The 16,698-nt window shown below is 41.8% G+C and overlaps 1 protein-coding gene across 11 annotated transcripts in view; it reads left to right on the forward strand.

Annotated features, from left to right (window-relative positions):
* ARNT (aryl hydrocarbon receptor nuclear translocator) overlaps positions 1 to 16,698 on the forward strand; it is a 110,807-nt gene that overhangs the window by 63,448 nt on the left and 30,661 nt on the right. For 6 of the 11 annotated variants that reach the window (XM_051856015.2, XM_051856009.2, XM_051856010.2 and 3 more), the window contains 5 exon segments: positions 763 to 874; positions 6,199 to 6,243; positions 9,208 to 9,252; positions 14,090 to 14,134; positions 16,315 to 16,528. In XM_051856015.2, coding sequence (XP_051711975.1) covers positions 765 to 874; positions 6,199 to 6,243; positions 9,208 to 9,252; positions 14,090 to 14,134; positions 16,315 to 16,528 — 459 coding nt within the window. In that variant the 5' untranslated portion in view covers positions 763 to 764. 11 annotated transcript variants of the gene reach the window in all.

Genomic DNA, 16,698 nt, shown 5'->3' on the forward strand with positions numbered 1-16,698 from the left:
TTCAGTTTTATTCTACATAATTTTTAAGTTGTGGCATTTAGGTGATTTTTACTTTTTTTCTGTGTTTTCCAATTGAAATAAATAAAAAGAATTGCATGAATGAAGTCTGTAAGCTAACTTGTATATGTATTTTAAATTAATATTATAGTTATAAGCTTTTTTAAAAGATTTATTTATTTATTTGAAAGTCAGAATTACACACAGAGAGAGTCGAGAGGCAGAGAGAGAGGTTCACTCCCCAATTGGCTGCAACGGCTGGAGCTGCGCCGATCCAAAGCCAGGAGCCAGGAGGTTCCTCCGGGTCTTCCACGTGGGTGCAGGGGCCTAAGGAGTTGGGCCATCTTCTACTGCTATCCCAGGCCGTAGCAGAGAGCTGGATCAGAAGAGGAGCAGCCGGGACTCGAGCCGGCGCTTAGATGTGATGCTGCTACTGCAGGCCAGAGGGTTAACCCACTGCGCCACAGTGCCGGCCCCTGTTACAAGTTTTTGAAAGTGAAGGTTGCAGCACATACTATTCTCTCTTCCAAACTCTGTCAAGTAGGAAGAGCTGAAGTGTGGAGAAACACTTTATCAACTTTAAGAAGAGAAAACTAGAAATGAATATTTGGATTTTCTAGCATACTACTAAATTTTTTTCTACTATTTGAGCCTTTCTTTTAGCCAACTTGATACTTATGTTAAGCAAGTGCCTTGTTTTTTAAGGGCCTCCTTTTAAAAAATGTGTATTTCCTGTTTTTGTTTTTGTTTTTTTTTTCCTGACAGAAATGACATCAGATGTACCATCACTCGGTCCAAACATTACCTCTGGAAACCCTGGGCCAGCCATTCAAGGTGGAGGAACCATTGTCCAGAGGGCTGTTAAGCGGCGACCAGGGTGCGTTTGAGTATGGTGTGTCATGAGAGTCCCTTCTGTAAATCACTTGATTTAGTAATTGCTGAACCCACTTGGCTGTTTCTGACCCTCTCACTTCTATTGGTTACTTACTATACTGCCAACATGTAACTCTCCTCAGTCCGTGGTTTTTATTTTTATTTTTATTTTATTTATTTTATTTTGACAGGCAGAGTTAGACAGTGAGAGAGAGAGGGAGAGACAGAGAGAAAGGTCTTCCTTCTGTTGGTTCACCCCCCAAAGGGCCGCTACTGCCGGCACGTTGCAGCCAGCGCTGATCCGAAGCCAGGAGCCAGGTGCTTCCTCCTGGTCTCCTATGTGGGTGCAGGGCCCAAGGACTTGGGCCATCCGCCACTGCCTTCCCAGACCACAGCAGAAAGCTGGACTGGAAGAGGAGCAACCGGGACAGAATCCGGTGCCCCGACTGAGATTAGAACCCAGGGTGCCGGTGCCGCAGGCGGAGGATTAGCCTAGTGAGCCACGGCACCGGCCAGTCTATGGGTTTTACTTTATTTTTAAAAATTCTTTTTTTAAAAAAAGAACATCTATTTATTTATTTGAAAGGCAGAGTGACAGAGAGGAAGACAGTGGCAAAGAGAGAGGGAGGGAGGAGATAGATTGATCTTCCATCTGCTGGCTCACTCCCCAAATGCCCACAACAGCCTGGGGTAGGCCAGGCTGAAGCCAGGAACCAGGAACTGCATCTGGGACTCCCATAATGGGTGGCAGGGATCCAGACAATAGGGCCATCATCTGCTGCATCCAGGGTGCATTAGCAGGAAGCTGGATCAAAAACACAGCAGCTGGGACTTGAGCCAGCTCCTATATGAGATATGGGTGTCCCATGTGGCAGCTTCCATTCCTGCCCCATTTACTTTATATAAAAGTGATGCTTTTATCCAAGTCTCTGTAAGCAGTTTTTTTCCCCCAAACCAAAAAGGCTCTGCAAGATCAAAGACTGTGGCTAAGCTGAAGGATTTACTATTGCTGAGAAAACTGTTCACTGCTTTATCTGCATTCTGCAAATCATTTTGTTGGGTTTCTTTTCTGAATTTAGAGAGTGCTGAACTCTACAATAGTTCTTTTTCAAGTTACTGGTATCTTGTTTGGTTTATATAATACAGAGTCCAATCTGTTCCAAAGTATTTATTTAAAAATTTAAATCTAATTTTATTTATTTGAAAGAGAAAGAAACAGATCCAAAGAGTTTGCCCATCTGCTAGTTTTTTTTCCCAAATGTCTATAATAGCTGGAGCTGGGCTAGGCTGAAGCTAGGAGTCCAGAACTTAATCCAGGTCCCCTACACAGGTTGTAGGAACCCAAGTATTGGAGCCATCACCTCCTGCTTTCCAGGGTGTGCATTAGGAGGAAGCTGGAATTAGAAAAGGAGTCAAGACAGAAACCTAGGCACTCCAATATGTGATATGGGTGTCCTAAGCAGTGTCTTATCTGCTGTACCAAATGCCCACCCCCCAGTAGTATTTATTAAATACCTAATAAATATATGGCATTATCTGATTGCTAATATGATACAAAGATAAACAAGATACAGTTGTATGTATTCTTTTTTATTTTTATTTGAAAGAGTTACAGAGAGAGGTAGAGACAGAGGGAGGTCTTCCATCCACTGGTTTACTCCCCAGATGACTGCAACTGCCAGAGCTGTGCTGATCCAAGGCCAGGAGCCAGGAGCTTCCTCTGGGTCTCCCTTGCGGGTGTAGGGGCCCAAGGACTTGGGCCATCCTCCACTGCTTTCCCAGGCCATAGCAGAGAACTGGATTGGAAGAGGAGCAGCCGGGACTAGAACTGGCACCTATATGGGATGCCGGCGCTTCAGGCCAGGGCTTTAACCCGTTGCGCCACACCACTGGCCCCAGTTGTATATATTCTGAATTCTGATAGAGATAATCATTACACACATAAATACAAGATAGAATATGTCAAGTTTTTTTTTTTTTTTTTTTTTTTTTTTTTTAAGATTTATTTATTTGAGAGAAACAGTTGCAGAGAGAGAGAGAAGAGAGAGAGAGAGAGGATGGCCTTCCATCCTTTGGTTTGCTTCCCAAATGGCAGCAACGGCCAGAGCTGGGCCGATCTGAAGCCAGGAGCTTCTTCCTGGTTTCCCATGTTGGTGCAGGGACCCAAGGACTTGGGCCATCTTCTGCTGCTTTCCCAGGCACATTAGCAGAGAGCTGGATTGGAAGTGGAGTCATCGGGACTCAAAACAGGTGCCCATATGGGATGCTGCCACAGCAGGCAATGTCTTAACCTGCTGTACCATAGTGCTGGCTCCAGAATATGTCAAGTTTTATAGGAAGGGAACAAATACAGTGTTTTTCAGTGTATGGATGTAACACATTTGATTGGTATAGATTGGGAAAAGCTTCAGAAAGGAGGTTGCTTTTAAGGGCCTGGAAGAATGGATAATATTTTAGCCATATATTGGCATTAAATTTCCCTTTCTCTTTTAAAAAATATGTAGCTAATATTATAACTATTCTTTTAGTTTTACCACTAATAATGTAAGAGTGATCCCTGGGTTAAGTGGTATCATGTGTAAATATTAAGCCATGTTATGTGTTCAAGAACTTTACACATTTTAATTCATACACTGAGTCATAGGGTGAAAAAGTAACCCAACTTTCTAACTTTCTGACATTAGTAAGTGGCAGACCTGGGATATGAACCTTAGGAGTTTGGCTTTAGAGTCTTACTCTTTTTTTTTTTTTTTTTTTTTTTAACATTTATTTATTTTGAAAGTTAGTTACAGAGAGAAAGAAGAGAGAGAGAATCTTTCATCTGCTGGTTCGCTCTCCAGATGGTCGCAATGACCAGCATTGGGACAGGCTGAAGCCAGGTGCCAGGTGCTTTATTCAGGTCTCCTGTGAGGATGGCAGGGGCCCAAACACCTGGGTCATTTTCTGCTGCCTTTCCCAGGTTCATTAGCAGGGAGCTGGATCGGAAGTGGAGCAGCTGGGATGGCTGCGTTTCAAGAAACAGTTTTACCCACTGCACCACAATGCCAGCCCCCTAATTGGCATTTTAACCACTAAGCTAATTGCCCATCTGTACCATTAATTTTTTAGTATATTTCCTTCAGTCTTTTTTCTGTATATAAATCCCTTAATAATTATATGATGTAATTATATAGTTTTGTGTAGTTGGCTTTCTCATCTAACCCAATATATTTAATAACCTTTTACATATTGTTGCATAGTCTATGTAGAATAATTTTTAATGATTGCATAAAATGATGTGATTAAATTTTTAAAAAATATTTGTTTATTTATTTGAAAGGCAGAGTTAGAGGGAAACACACACACGCACACACACACACACACACAGAGAATCTTCTATCCGCTGGTTTATTCCCTAAATGGCCAGAAAGGCCAGGGCTGGGCCTGGCTGAAGTCAGGAACCTGTAACTCCATCCAGGTCTTACACATAATGGCAGGGGCCCAAGTACTTGGGCCATCTTTTGTTGCCTCCCCAGGTGCATTAGCAGGACTGGATCAAAAGTGGAGCAACTGGGACCTAAACCACTGGAACCTGGCACCCATATGTGATGCCAGCATCCCACATGGTGACTGAATTTGTTGTGCCACACTCTGACACCATGTAATTAATTCTTGGGCATTCTATTTTGAAGATTTTGCTTTTGTTAAGTAATAATGCAATAAGCTTCTTTGTATTGCTTCTCTCTTTCACATTATTTCTTTAGAGTAATTGTAAGGAATAGAGTAGGGGCCTAGGATTTTGATAGATAATAAGGGGCTTCAAGAAGGAGGAGGAGGAACAAATGTTTTCAGAATTGATGCCATGTGTTCCACATGCAACCCACCCAGAGGCTCCTAATACCAGGTTATCCCACTCGCAGATACGCCAAGAGTTATCACTGGGTTATGGTGGTAACAAGAACAGCATTTTGGCTTAATTAAGTACAGAGATTAATAGGAGATTGGCCTACTTTATTACCTAATACTTTCTCTAATCCCATGAAAGTCACCTTTCCTTTCACTAATTGTAGCATATTGATTGTGCCATTCCCATGGTACTTTCCCTTTCTCATTTAGTTTATAATTTGTACTTGCCTAGCCAAAAAGTCCCTTGAGGGAAAAGTTCTTATTTTTGCTTCACCTAGCACAGTGTCTTGAATGTGGTACCTATTGTATTGTGTATTAAATGAGTGAAGGAAAGAAGCATTATCTAACAACCTTCTTAAGTCTTGTATAATTCCCTTATGTAACATCACTGTTTTGAAAGATGTTTCAGAGGGGCAGACATGGTGCAGCGGTTTAAGCCACTGTTTGGAACAACTGTGTCCCATGCTGGTTCAGGTCCTGGCTACTCCACTTCCAATCCAGCTTCCTGCCAGTGTGCCTAGGAGGGTAGTATTTGATGATCCCAGTGCTTGAGTCCCTGCCACCGTGGTGGGAAATCTGGATGGAGTTCCTTTTTTTTTGACAGGCAGAGTGGACAGTGAGAGAGAGAGACTTCCTTTTCCGTTGGTTCACTCCCCAATGGCCAGTGGCGCACCGCGCTGATCCAAAGCCAGGAGCCAGGTGCTTCCTTCTGGTCTCCCATGTGGGTGCAGGGCCCAAGGACTTGGGCCATCCTCCACTGCCCTTGCGGGCCAAGCAGAGAGCTGGACTGGAAGAGGAGCGACTGGGACAGAATCCGGCACCCCGACCGGGACTAGCACCTGGTGTGCCGACGCTGCAGGCAGACGATTAGCCTAGTGAGCCGCGGTGCCAGCCTGATTGGAGTTCTTGCTCTTATTTGGCTTTGCCCAGCCTCAGCTTTTTCAAGCATTTAGGGACTGAACCAACAGATGGAACATCTCTCTCTCTCTCTTTCCCTCTCTCCTCTCTTTGTCACTCTGCCTTCCAAAAAAAGGAAGGTAGAAGGTGTTTAAGAAAGCTGGCAGCATGGCTTAGAGTAGACCATAGAAATGAAAAATGGGCCTGAGGTAATCATGTTGATTTTTTTTCTTGTCCATTTTGAGTGGATTCCTGCTCCTTTCATAGAGATTGCTATACTTTGAGGCAAAAACTTTGGCAAATGGGGACTGCTACCCAGGGAAGTGTTGAGGTAGCTGTAGGTGTTCCTTTAGTCTAGTGCTCAGCTTCTTTGCTTATCTAGGCACTATGACATCAATGTGGTGGAGATCTTTTGACTTCTGCTTACTTTCGCTTTTTCCTTTTCTGTTTGAATGTGTGCACAGATAGCTTGTGTTCACAAATCTTAATTTTTTTAATATTTTGTAGTATTAGTAGATTTACAATATTTATTGTTGGTTTTCCTAGGCTGGATTTTGATGATGATGGAGAAGGGAACAGTAAATTTTTGAGGTAAGATTTTGAAGAACTTTCTCTACATTTCTGATATTAAACATTCAGTAAAATTAAAAATAAATTAAAATGCACTAAAATTAAAAATACTTTCATCCTTAGGCTTAAGGAGAATGTTTTATCCTAAAACTTAAAATTTTTATATTATGTACCAGAAAATTTTCAAGCATTCTGTTAATAATTCCAGAGAAGAGACTTGGGGAGAAGCACATAGTTTACAAGACCTTCTGTATCAATTATCTATAGGTGCATAGCTTAAAAAGAACAACAGTTCATTATTTCTCACAGCTCTCTGAATTAACTGTGTGGTTTTTCTGTTGATCTTTCCTAGACCCACTCTTCAGATGGTATTCAACCAGCTGGTCAGCTCTGAGCACTTGACTCAGCTGGGCTGGCTGGTATCCGCATGTGGTCTTTTGTCTCCAGGGAGGCCAGGCTTCACTTGGCCATGGCAGCATTCTAAAGGCCACTCTCAATGCGCAGTGCTTATCAAGCCTCCTCATGTATGACATTTGCTAACATCTCATTGACCAAAGCAAATCGTATATACAAGTCCTGAGTCAGTGTGGGAGGAGGCTATACGAGAGAGTGGATACTAGGAGGTATAACTTATTAATGTACTACTTTATCACACTCTTTGATACCAGTTCACTCCTACAGGTATCAGGAATTGGAATTTGTATCCTTGAGTGATGAATCTTCTGGAACAATGAACATGGGCTTTTCAGTATATTCATGAATGGATTCTTTCAGAAAGGGGGGATATTCTTGATGAATACCAATTGCTTACCTTGTTTTCAAGTAAGAAAAGCTGTAAGACTCAAAGAAGGAAGATAATCTTGACTGCAACCTGTGTTTCACTTCCCAGAGTTGAAAGTATTACCCAGGTAGTCTGTATATTGCTGAGAAATATATTTGATAAGTAAAGGAACCTTATTTTTATTTTTTTAATGATTTATTTATTTATTTGAAAGAGTTAACACAGAGAGAGAAGGAGAGGCAGAGAGAGAGAGAGAGAGTGAGTTCTTTCATCCTCTGGTTCACTCCCCAATTGGCCACAATGGCAGGAGCTGGGCCAATCAGAAGCCAGGAGCCAGGAGCTTCTTCTGGATTTCTCACGTGGGTGCAGGTGCTCAAGGACCTGGGCAATCTTCCACTGCTTTCTCAGGCCATAGCGGAGAGCTGGATCGGAAGTGGAACATCCGGGACTGGAACTGGCGCACATATGGGGTGCCAGCACTGCAGACGGCAGCTTTACCCACTATGCCACAGTGCTGGCCCCACGACAGTAGTCTTGTAAAATGATAGTGGAGGGGCTGGCATTGTGGTGCAATGGATTAAACAGATTAATTGCTGTCTATGACTTACTCTGTATGTGCGCTGATTGGAATCTTGGCTGTGCAGCGTCTGATCCAGCTCTCTGGTAATGCTCCTGGGAAAGCAGTGGGAATTGGCCCAAGCGCTTGGCCCCCTGCCATCCATATGGAAGATCTGGATGGAGTTCCTGGCTCCTAACTTCATCCTGGCCCAACCCTTGTCATTTCTGGGGAGTGAACCAGCAGATAGAAGATCTTTCTGTCTGTCTTTCCTTCCTCCCCTGCCCCGTAAGTCTGACTTTCAAAATCAATAAATCTTTTTTTTAACTTTTATTTAATGAATATGAATTTCCAAAGTACAGCTTATGGATTACAGTGGCTCCCCCCCCCCCCTTAACTTCCCTCCCATCTGCAACCATCCCCTTTCCCACTTCCTCTCCCCTTCCATTCACATCAAGGTTCATTTTCAATTCTCTTTATATACAGAAGATCAGTTTAGTATATATTAAGTAAAGATTTCAACAGTTTGCACCCACATAGAAACACAAAGTGAAAAATACTGTTTGAGTACTAGTTATAGCATTAAATCACAATGTACAGCGCATTAAGGACAGAGATCCTACATGAGGAGTAAGTGCACAGTGACTCCTGTTGTTGACTTTACAAATTGACACTCTTGTTTATGGCATCAGTAATCTCCCTATGCTCCAGTCATGAGTTTCCAAGGCTATGGAAGCCTTTTGGGTTCACTGACTCTTATCTTATTTAGATAAGGTCATAGTCAAAGTGGAAGTTCTCTCTTCCTTCAGAGAAAGGTACCTCCTTCTCTGATGGCCTGTTCTTTCCACTGGGATCTCACTCACGGAGATCTTTCATTTAGGTCATTTTTTTTTTTTTTTTTGATAGAGTGTCTTGGCTTTCCATGCCTGAAATACTCTCATGGACTTTTCAGCCGAATCAATAAATCTTTTTTTAAAAAAAAAGTGAAAATGATGCACTTTATGTTCCGTGTTTGTTTTTGCCACACACAGAAGTAAACTATCCCAAGCTTTAGAGTGGTGCTGAGAGGGCAGTCAGCTGTGTCCTCATGAAATCTTCATCTTTTTGGTGGGTTTGATAAGTAAGGGTAATGAAGACATCAGAAACCTGACAAATAATAGTTGTCGATTTTTAGAAAGTTTGTTATTTATCTGAAAGATAGAGCAGCAAAGAGCAAGGGAAATACTTTCCATTCACTGGCTGTTCAGGGCTGGGCCATACTGAAGTCAGGAGCTGGGAAGTCCATCCAGGTCTCCCATAAGGGTGGCAGTGACCCAAATACTTGAGCCCCAACATCTCTTGGCTCCCAGGGTGCACATCAGCAGGAAGCTGGATTGGAAACTGAGGTGGTACTTAGTCCCAGGCATTCCAGTATGGGATGCCAGCATCCCAAATGGTGGCTTAACAACAGTGCCACAACACCCTCCCCTAGACACAGATTTTTTTTAAGTTCTGTGGGATACTGTTATTATCTCTATTGATTTGTGAATCTTTTCTGTTGGCTTTTTTTTTCTGTTGAGTATTTTTTGCTCCTTTCTGCTTTTCATTGCATTGTGAAATAGATATGACAAATACAATGCTTTGAACTAATACTGTTTTTCTTCTGCAGGTGTGATGAAGATCAGATGTCTAATGATAAGGAGCGGTTTGCCAGGTAATGTAGTAGAGTGTCTTGGTTGATGGTGTGTGGGGACATGGCAGCTCAGTCATATTGAATTTTAATTTTATCTGGTTAAGAATGAATTTCTGAGTCCATTCTCTTTCCTCTTTTGAAAGGTGCTAAAATAGTGTTATAATGATCATTTATTTTTAGGTACATAGCTTCAAACTAGCAGTGTGTGTGTGTGTGTATGTTTTAAAGATTTATTTATTTAAAAAGCAGAGCAGCACAGAGGCAGAGAAATCTTTCATGTGGTGGCTTAATCTGCTGTGCTATTACACTGGTCCCTAGGGTATGTGTGTGTGTGTGTGTGTGTGTGTGTGTGTGTGTATATATATATATATATTTAAGATTTTATTTATTTATTTGAGAGATAGAGTTACAGACAGTGAGAAGGAGAGGCAGAGAAAGGTCTTCCTTCTATTGGTTCACTCCCCAGGTGGCCGCAACTGCTGGATCTGTGCTGATCTGAAACCAGGAGCCAGGAGTTTCTTCCTGGTCTCCCATGCGGGTGCAGGGGCCCAAGGACTTGGGCCATCTTCTACTGCTTTCTCAGGCCACAGCAGAGAGCTGGATTGGAAGAGGGGCAGCTGAGACTAGGACTGGCGTCCAGATGGGACGTTGGCACCTCAGGTGGAGGATTAACCTACTGCGCCATGGCGCCGGCCCCACCCTAGTGTATATTTTATAGTGTTTTTCTCTGTATGTGATAGCCAAAGGAGTGTGCTTGCTAGATGTTTATGGAAACAGAAACTATGGAATTGTTCCACTTACTGTTAAATTGCTATGCAAAATCTGTGCAGATAATGGTTTTGTCTTTTAAAAATGACAATAGAGACAGTTTTTTGGAGACTAGAGTTTTGGCTGGAACTTAAAAGTTGTTGTTGTTTTTTTTTTTTAAGATTTATTTTATTTATTTGAAAGAATTACAGAGAGTGGTAGAAACAGAGAGAGGTAGTCCATCCACTGGTTCACTCCCCAAATGGCTGCAACAGCTGGAGCTGGGCCGATCCAAAGCCAGGAGTCAGGAGCTTCTTCCGGGTCTCCCATGTGGATACAGGGACCCAAGGACTTGGACCATTCTCTGCTGCTTTCCCAGGTGTATTAGCAGAGAGCTGGATTGGAAGTGGAGCAGCCATGACTCTGGGATACCAGTGCTGCAGGCTGGGGCTTTAACCTGCTGTGCCACAGCGCCAACCCCAACTTAAAAGTTTTAAACATTGCTTGTCAAGATGATGAAATATATTTTTTACCTTTTATTAAACAATAAATCTGTCTCACTCTGGTTTTCTTTTTAGAAATTAATATATATTACTAAGCAATAAATTATTTCTTTTTTAAAAAATTAAATTTATGACTACCTCATAAAAATTGAATAACCTATTATTTTAAAATATATTACTTAACTGAGTTCTTACTATTTATTCCTTGCTGATGTTGCCAGTCTGTGGACCATACTTTGAGAACCACTGATGTAGAGGGCTAATACATATCAGGCAGAGTAGTGTTTTTTTTAAAGATTCATTTATTTATTTGAAAAGCAGAATTAGAGAGGCAGAGAGAGAGATGCCCTATCTGCTGGTTCACTTCCCAAGTGGCTGCAATGGCCAGAGCTGGGCTCATCCGAAGTCAGGAGCCAGGAGCTGCTTCCGGGTCTCCCACTCGGGTGCAGGGACCCAAGAACCTGGGCCATCTTCTACTGCTTTCCCATGCCATTAGCAGAGCTGGATCGGAAATGGAGCAGCACTGCAGGTGGTAGCCTCACCCCCTCTACCCAGCGCTGACCCCAGGCAGAGAATTTTTGAACACTGAGAAAATAAAATGCTTTGAGCATTGGTACAGGAAAGGAGTGAATTTAAGAGTGTTTAATTTCTTCCCTCCCCTGCCCTCCCCTCCCCTCCCCTTTCTTTTTCTTTTTTTTTTTTTTAAATATTTATTTTATTTATTTGAAAGACAGAATCACAGAGAGAGGTAGAGACAGAGAGAAAGGTCTTCCATCTGCTAGTTCACTCCCCAGATGGCTCCAATGGCCGGAGCTACACCAATCCAAAGCCAGGAGCTTCTTCCGGGTCTCCCACATGGGTACAGGGGCCCAAGGACTTAGACCATCTTCCACTGCTATCCCAGGCCATAGCAGAGAGCTGGTTTGGAAGAGGAGCAGCCGGGACTAGAACTAATGCCCATATGGGATGCCGAGCTACAGGCCAGGGCTTTAAACTGCTGTTGCACAGCGCCAACCCCCTATTTTTCTTATCTTGAGAGACAGAGAGAGAGGGGGATAGAGAGAGTTCCCTACCTCCTGGTTCGGTCCCCAGATGCCCACAGTGGGCTAGGACTGGGCCAGGGCTACAGCCAGGAACCAGGAACACAATCCAGATTTTGAATGTGGATGCCAGGAACCGAATTAATTGAGCATTACAGCTTCACCCTCGGCATTTGCATGTGTAGGAAGTTGAAGGGAAGAGCCAGAGCTAGGAATTGAACCTAGGCACTCCAGTGTAGCATGTGGGTGTCTTAATGGCTAAGCTAAATGCCTACTTCCTAAGAGGGTTTTGAAGAATTTATTTATCAAAGCTGATCGAAATAGATACTTATAAAGTCTTCAGTATGTGAACCTTCTGAAAAAGAAATTAATATAGATATATAGGGAATGGTTTTTCAAGCTGCATAAAAAGTTAAAACATCAGTTAATATGAGTGGTGTAGGTTCAGTCTCTTGACTGAAATTCCAAAAAGCCGTTAAATCATGATCTGAGCTATTTTAGTCTTCTTTTCTCCTGTTTTTTTTTTTTTTTTTTTTTTTAATACAGATAGAGTTAGACAGTGAGAGAGAGAGAAAGGTCTTCCCTCTGTTGGTTCACCCCCCAAATGGCCTCTTCGGTCGGAGCTACACCGATCCGAAGCCAGGAGCCAGGTGCTTCTTCCTGGTCTCCCATGTGGGTGCAGGGGCCCAAGCACTTGGGCCACCCTCCACTGCTTTCCCGGGCCACAGCAGAGAGCTGGCCTGGAAGAGGAGCAACTGGGTCTAGAACCTGGTGCCCACATGGGATGCTAGCGCCGCAGGTGGAGGATTAACCGAGTGAGCCACAACGCCGGCCCCTTTTCTCCTGTTTAGTGTGAATATTTATATGCTTATGCACTACATTTAAAAATATTGAAGTAGATAAGAGGTTGTGGATCTGTTGTAATAATAGCAGTAGTAATAGAAATTTTAGATATTTAACTTTATTTCGAACAACAGAAATCATTCCTTTAAGATATCATTTGTTAAGGTATTTGACCTCATGTCTCCTTGGAAATTTAGTTCAGGGTGTTCAAATGCTGAAAATGTATCAACTTCTTCAGCTTTTTGAATAAAAATGTTTTATAGTTTGTCAGGGAACTTCCTAAAGGAAATGATCCAAGGAACATTCTAAACTACTTAAATCATTCCATTTTCTGTCTCTTCAGAATATATGAATAATTTGTACATGCTTCTCATTATTACAGTGTTACTCTGTGTGTGTATTTGAAGATTTATTTTCTTTATTTGAAAGGCAGAGTGATAGGGACAGAGAGAAAGAGATCTTCCGTTCCCAGGTTCACTGCCCAAATGTCTGCAACAGCTGGGGCCAGGCCAGGCTACAGCCAGGATTCAGGAACTCCATCCCTGTCTCCCATGTGGGTGGCAGGGACCCAAGTACTCGGGATCATCTGCTGCCGCTTTCCCAGGTACATTAGCAGGGAGCTGGATTGGAAGCATAGAAGCCTGAACTTGAACTGGCATTGCAAGGGTGGCAGCTTAACCTGCTATTCCACAGCACTGGCCCCTATTTTGTGTTTTCTTACTGGCCATTTTATTGAAATTTTCCCTAAAGTCAGTATAATTTTTAGTGGTGAAATATTTCAGCCTGTTAATGTCATGCTTTTATTAGATGCTTTATGGGAGGCTTCTTTATTACATATATGTGTATATATGTATGTGTGTATGTGTATATATGTATATAAATACATACACATATATAAAATCAAATTAAATACTGGTACACTGACCTTCCAACACTATGCCATTCCTTTACTTGCCACTCATTCTTAAAATATCTCAGTTTTCCACAAAAATTTAGTGATAATATTTTGTATCCTCCATCAGGAAAGAGAGAGTTGGTACTGGAGATTTAGTCATGTTGTGACTTTACTACAGAGAAATGTGAAAATGACTGAAGCGAAATTATGAGTTACTGTAGGAACAAATCAGTGATAGAGGACATATGTCAGAAACATTGCTCTCAGTTTCATTTATCTGATTGCTCTGGTGAAATCTGGTTGGTTATTTTGTCTGAGTGTGTGTGGGGGGTGGGGAAGAGATATTTGTAACCATTTGTTTCACACTCATCTTTACCTTTTTCAGTATAGAATAGCATACACATTCGGATGGAATTTCCTTTCCAGGTTGGGAGTAGTGTATGAGAATGGTTTCCTGAATTCTCTTGATTGGTTCTTGTTCAATCTCTGTATATCCTTACTCTTTACAGAGACTGATTGGCAAAGTACTTTCTGTGTTCAGGATCATAATAATTTATAGTATGTACTGGACTTGTTTTAATGTTGCCTTTGTCTTGTAAGTTATTTTTTATCCTAACAGATGATTTTACAGACTTACAGGCAAGGCTCCTGCCTGTGTTTCCAGTTTCCCCACCTATACTCTGCATCCATATTGTTCTGTTTCTTTTTCTTTTTTTTCTCTTTCCTTTCCTTCTTTTCCTTATTAACCTTTTTCTTTCCTCCTTCTTTTCCCCCCATCCCTCCCTCCCTTTTATTTTAATTTTAGCTTAGTTGATTAATTCTGTTTTTAGGTCGGATGATGAGCAGAGCTCTGCGGATAAAGAGAGACTTGCCAGGTAGGAGAACGGTGTCTTTTAGCATGATGAAGTGGACGATGCTGCTTTTTCTATCCTTTTTCTTACTCTGTCTTTTCTTCCCCCTTTCTCTTTGTGTCTTTCCTTATCTGTGGCAAGAGAGGACAAGAGTTTTTAGAAGTTTGGGTGTAACAGGAACTTTGGCTTCCCTCATCAGAAAGTTGGTGAGTTGAGGGAACTTTACTTAGGGATTTAAGAAATTACTATTAGTTTTTTCTCATTTTCACTTATGTCAATACTAAGTTTGACAGAACCCAAAGGTTTCAGAAATAATACAGCAATGCCAGTTGGTGCTTTAACAAGAAAATGTCCTTCTATCAGAAAAACAAAAAATATGTCTGTATTTGGAATTAACGCCAAGTATTTAGGCCTCAGCATTTGTGCATCTCTAGGAAACTCACTGTTCTTTTCCTGGTAGACTCCCAGCTAGATTACTAGGTCACAGTAGAACTGTGTAGTTGTGGTGACTGAATCCTTTTTGTGGTTTCCCAGAGAAGTCTTAGCTGCCTTGATGTGGCTGTTTAAAAGATCTGATTTCTGGACTTTAGTGTCAGAAACCTGTCAGATACAAGGAAGATTGAGGCTTTAAGCTAGAGTAGAATTGTGTGTCCTAGACAAAGTAGCTACATATGGCACCATTAGAATTTTCTTTGGAGACTTTTGTCCATAACATAGGAATATTATGCAAGAAATGTGCCCAAGTTTCTATGTTTTCTAGTCTTTGTGATTTGGGATACTTTAGTAGGAACTAATTCATTAATACCAAACCTGTTTTTAGTGTTTTTTTTTCCCCTTTATCTATCATTTATGTCTTTAAGCTGGGCCACAAACTCATTTTGCTGCTGTTTCAACTCATGTCTCCTACTAATACTTTCCTCTTTTTTTTTTTTTTAAGATTTATTTTATTTATTTGAAAAACATGAGTTACACGCAGAGAGAGAGGTCTTCCATCCACTGGTTCACTCCCCAAATGGCTGCAATGGCTGGAGCTGAGCCAATCTGAAACCAGGAGCTTCTTCTGGGTCTCCCATGTGGGTACAGGTGCCCAAGGCCTTGGGGTCATCCTCCTCTGATTTCTCAGGCATATTAGCAGGGAGCTAGATCAGAAGTGGAACAGCTGGGACTCGAACCAGCACCCATATGGGATGCCAGTGCTGCAGGCCAGGCTTTAACCCACTGTGCTGCAGCACCAACCCCAAATACTTTTCCCTATAGAAAACTGATTTGGAATAATGTGAGGAAATCATTGCATTGGGAATGATGTCAGCCCTAGGAAAAGTCACTTAACACTTGACCTGTTAGCTTTTCTCAAAAAAAAAGACATGTGTATTAGATTAATCATCCCTCTCCGCTTTTGACAAAGAACTTTTGTTTAAATAAGATCCTTGGGGCATAGGAGGAAAAGCTGCCACCTGTAGTTGCCACCTGAGCTGGATTGGAAGTGGAGCAGTCGGACGCAAACTGGTGCCCACATGGGGTGCCGGCACCACAGACAGTGGTTTTACCCGCTATGCCACAGCACTTGCCCCAGTGGGTAGTGTTTTACAGTACCTTAAGTTTAGTGCATTGGCACTACATTCACATAAAGACAGTAGGACTTTGTGCATTTGTGGTACAAATAAATCTTCAAAACTTTGCAGTTCTGCCTTCTAATGTTATGAGATAAGCTTAACAACAAAGCAACATTTTATGAATCAACAAAATCTATACTATCAGCTCTTTTATCAGCTATTAAGCAACATACTTGAGTTTGCAAAAATTGGTTGTTTTATTTTCTAGCCTAAACAATTGAGCTATTAAACGTGTAGTCAACCAAATTGAGATTATTTGTCCTTTAGAAATTTAATTAAATCAACATTTTAAAGTACTATTGTTTCATAAAACATCTTTTTTTCTGAAAAAATGGTAATGTTCATAGTAACTGAAGTTTCCAGGTCATGGAGGAAATTTGTTATCTGTTTGTTCTGCCTGCCTTATTAGTTTCTGTTCTATGCTTGCTCTGCATGAGGTTGGCAAACCCTTATTTTAACTTCTGAGACTTAAGCATCATTAAATCAAAATATCACATTGTTCAACAGCCTACTTGGTATCCATTTCATTCTTCTTGCTACCAAATGACCAGATGTGACTACCTGGATGGGACTTCTCTCTCTTTTATACAGGGAAAATCATAGTGAAATTGAAAGGCGACGGCGGAACAAGATGACAGCTTACATCACAGAGTTGTCAGACATGGTACCCACCTGTAGTGCCCTGGCTCGGAAACCAGACAAACTAACCATCTTACGCATGGCAGTTTCTCACATGAAGTCATTACGGGGAACTGGCAACACGTCCACTGATGGCTCCTATAAGCCGTCTTTCCTCACTGATCAGGTCTCTGGGGCTTAAAACCTAAGAGTCTAGAATCTGGGTGAATCTGTTGCAAGTTTTGATTTTTTTGTTGACAACAATTCAGCTCTTCAGGAAGAGCTTAGGTCATGAGGAAACGAGTTTCAACCCTTGGCCCATAGCATTAAGTGACTTGGTACAGTGAGAAGCAGAGA

The sequence above is a fragment of the Oryctolagus cuniculus genome, chromosome 7 (genome assembly GCF_964237555.1).
Source record: "Oryctolagus cuniculus chromosome 7, mOryCun1.1, whole genome shotgun sequence".
In the NCBI taxonomy this organism is placed as follows: domain Eukaryota; kingdom Metazoa; phylum Chordata; class Mammalia; order Lagomorpha; family Leporidae; genus Oryctolagus; species Oryctolagus cuniculus.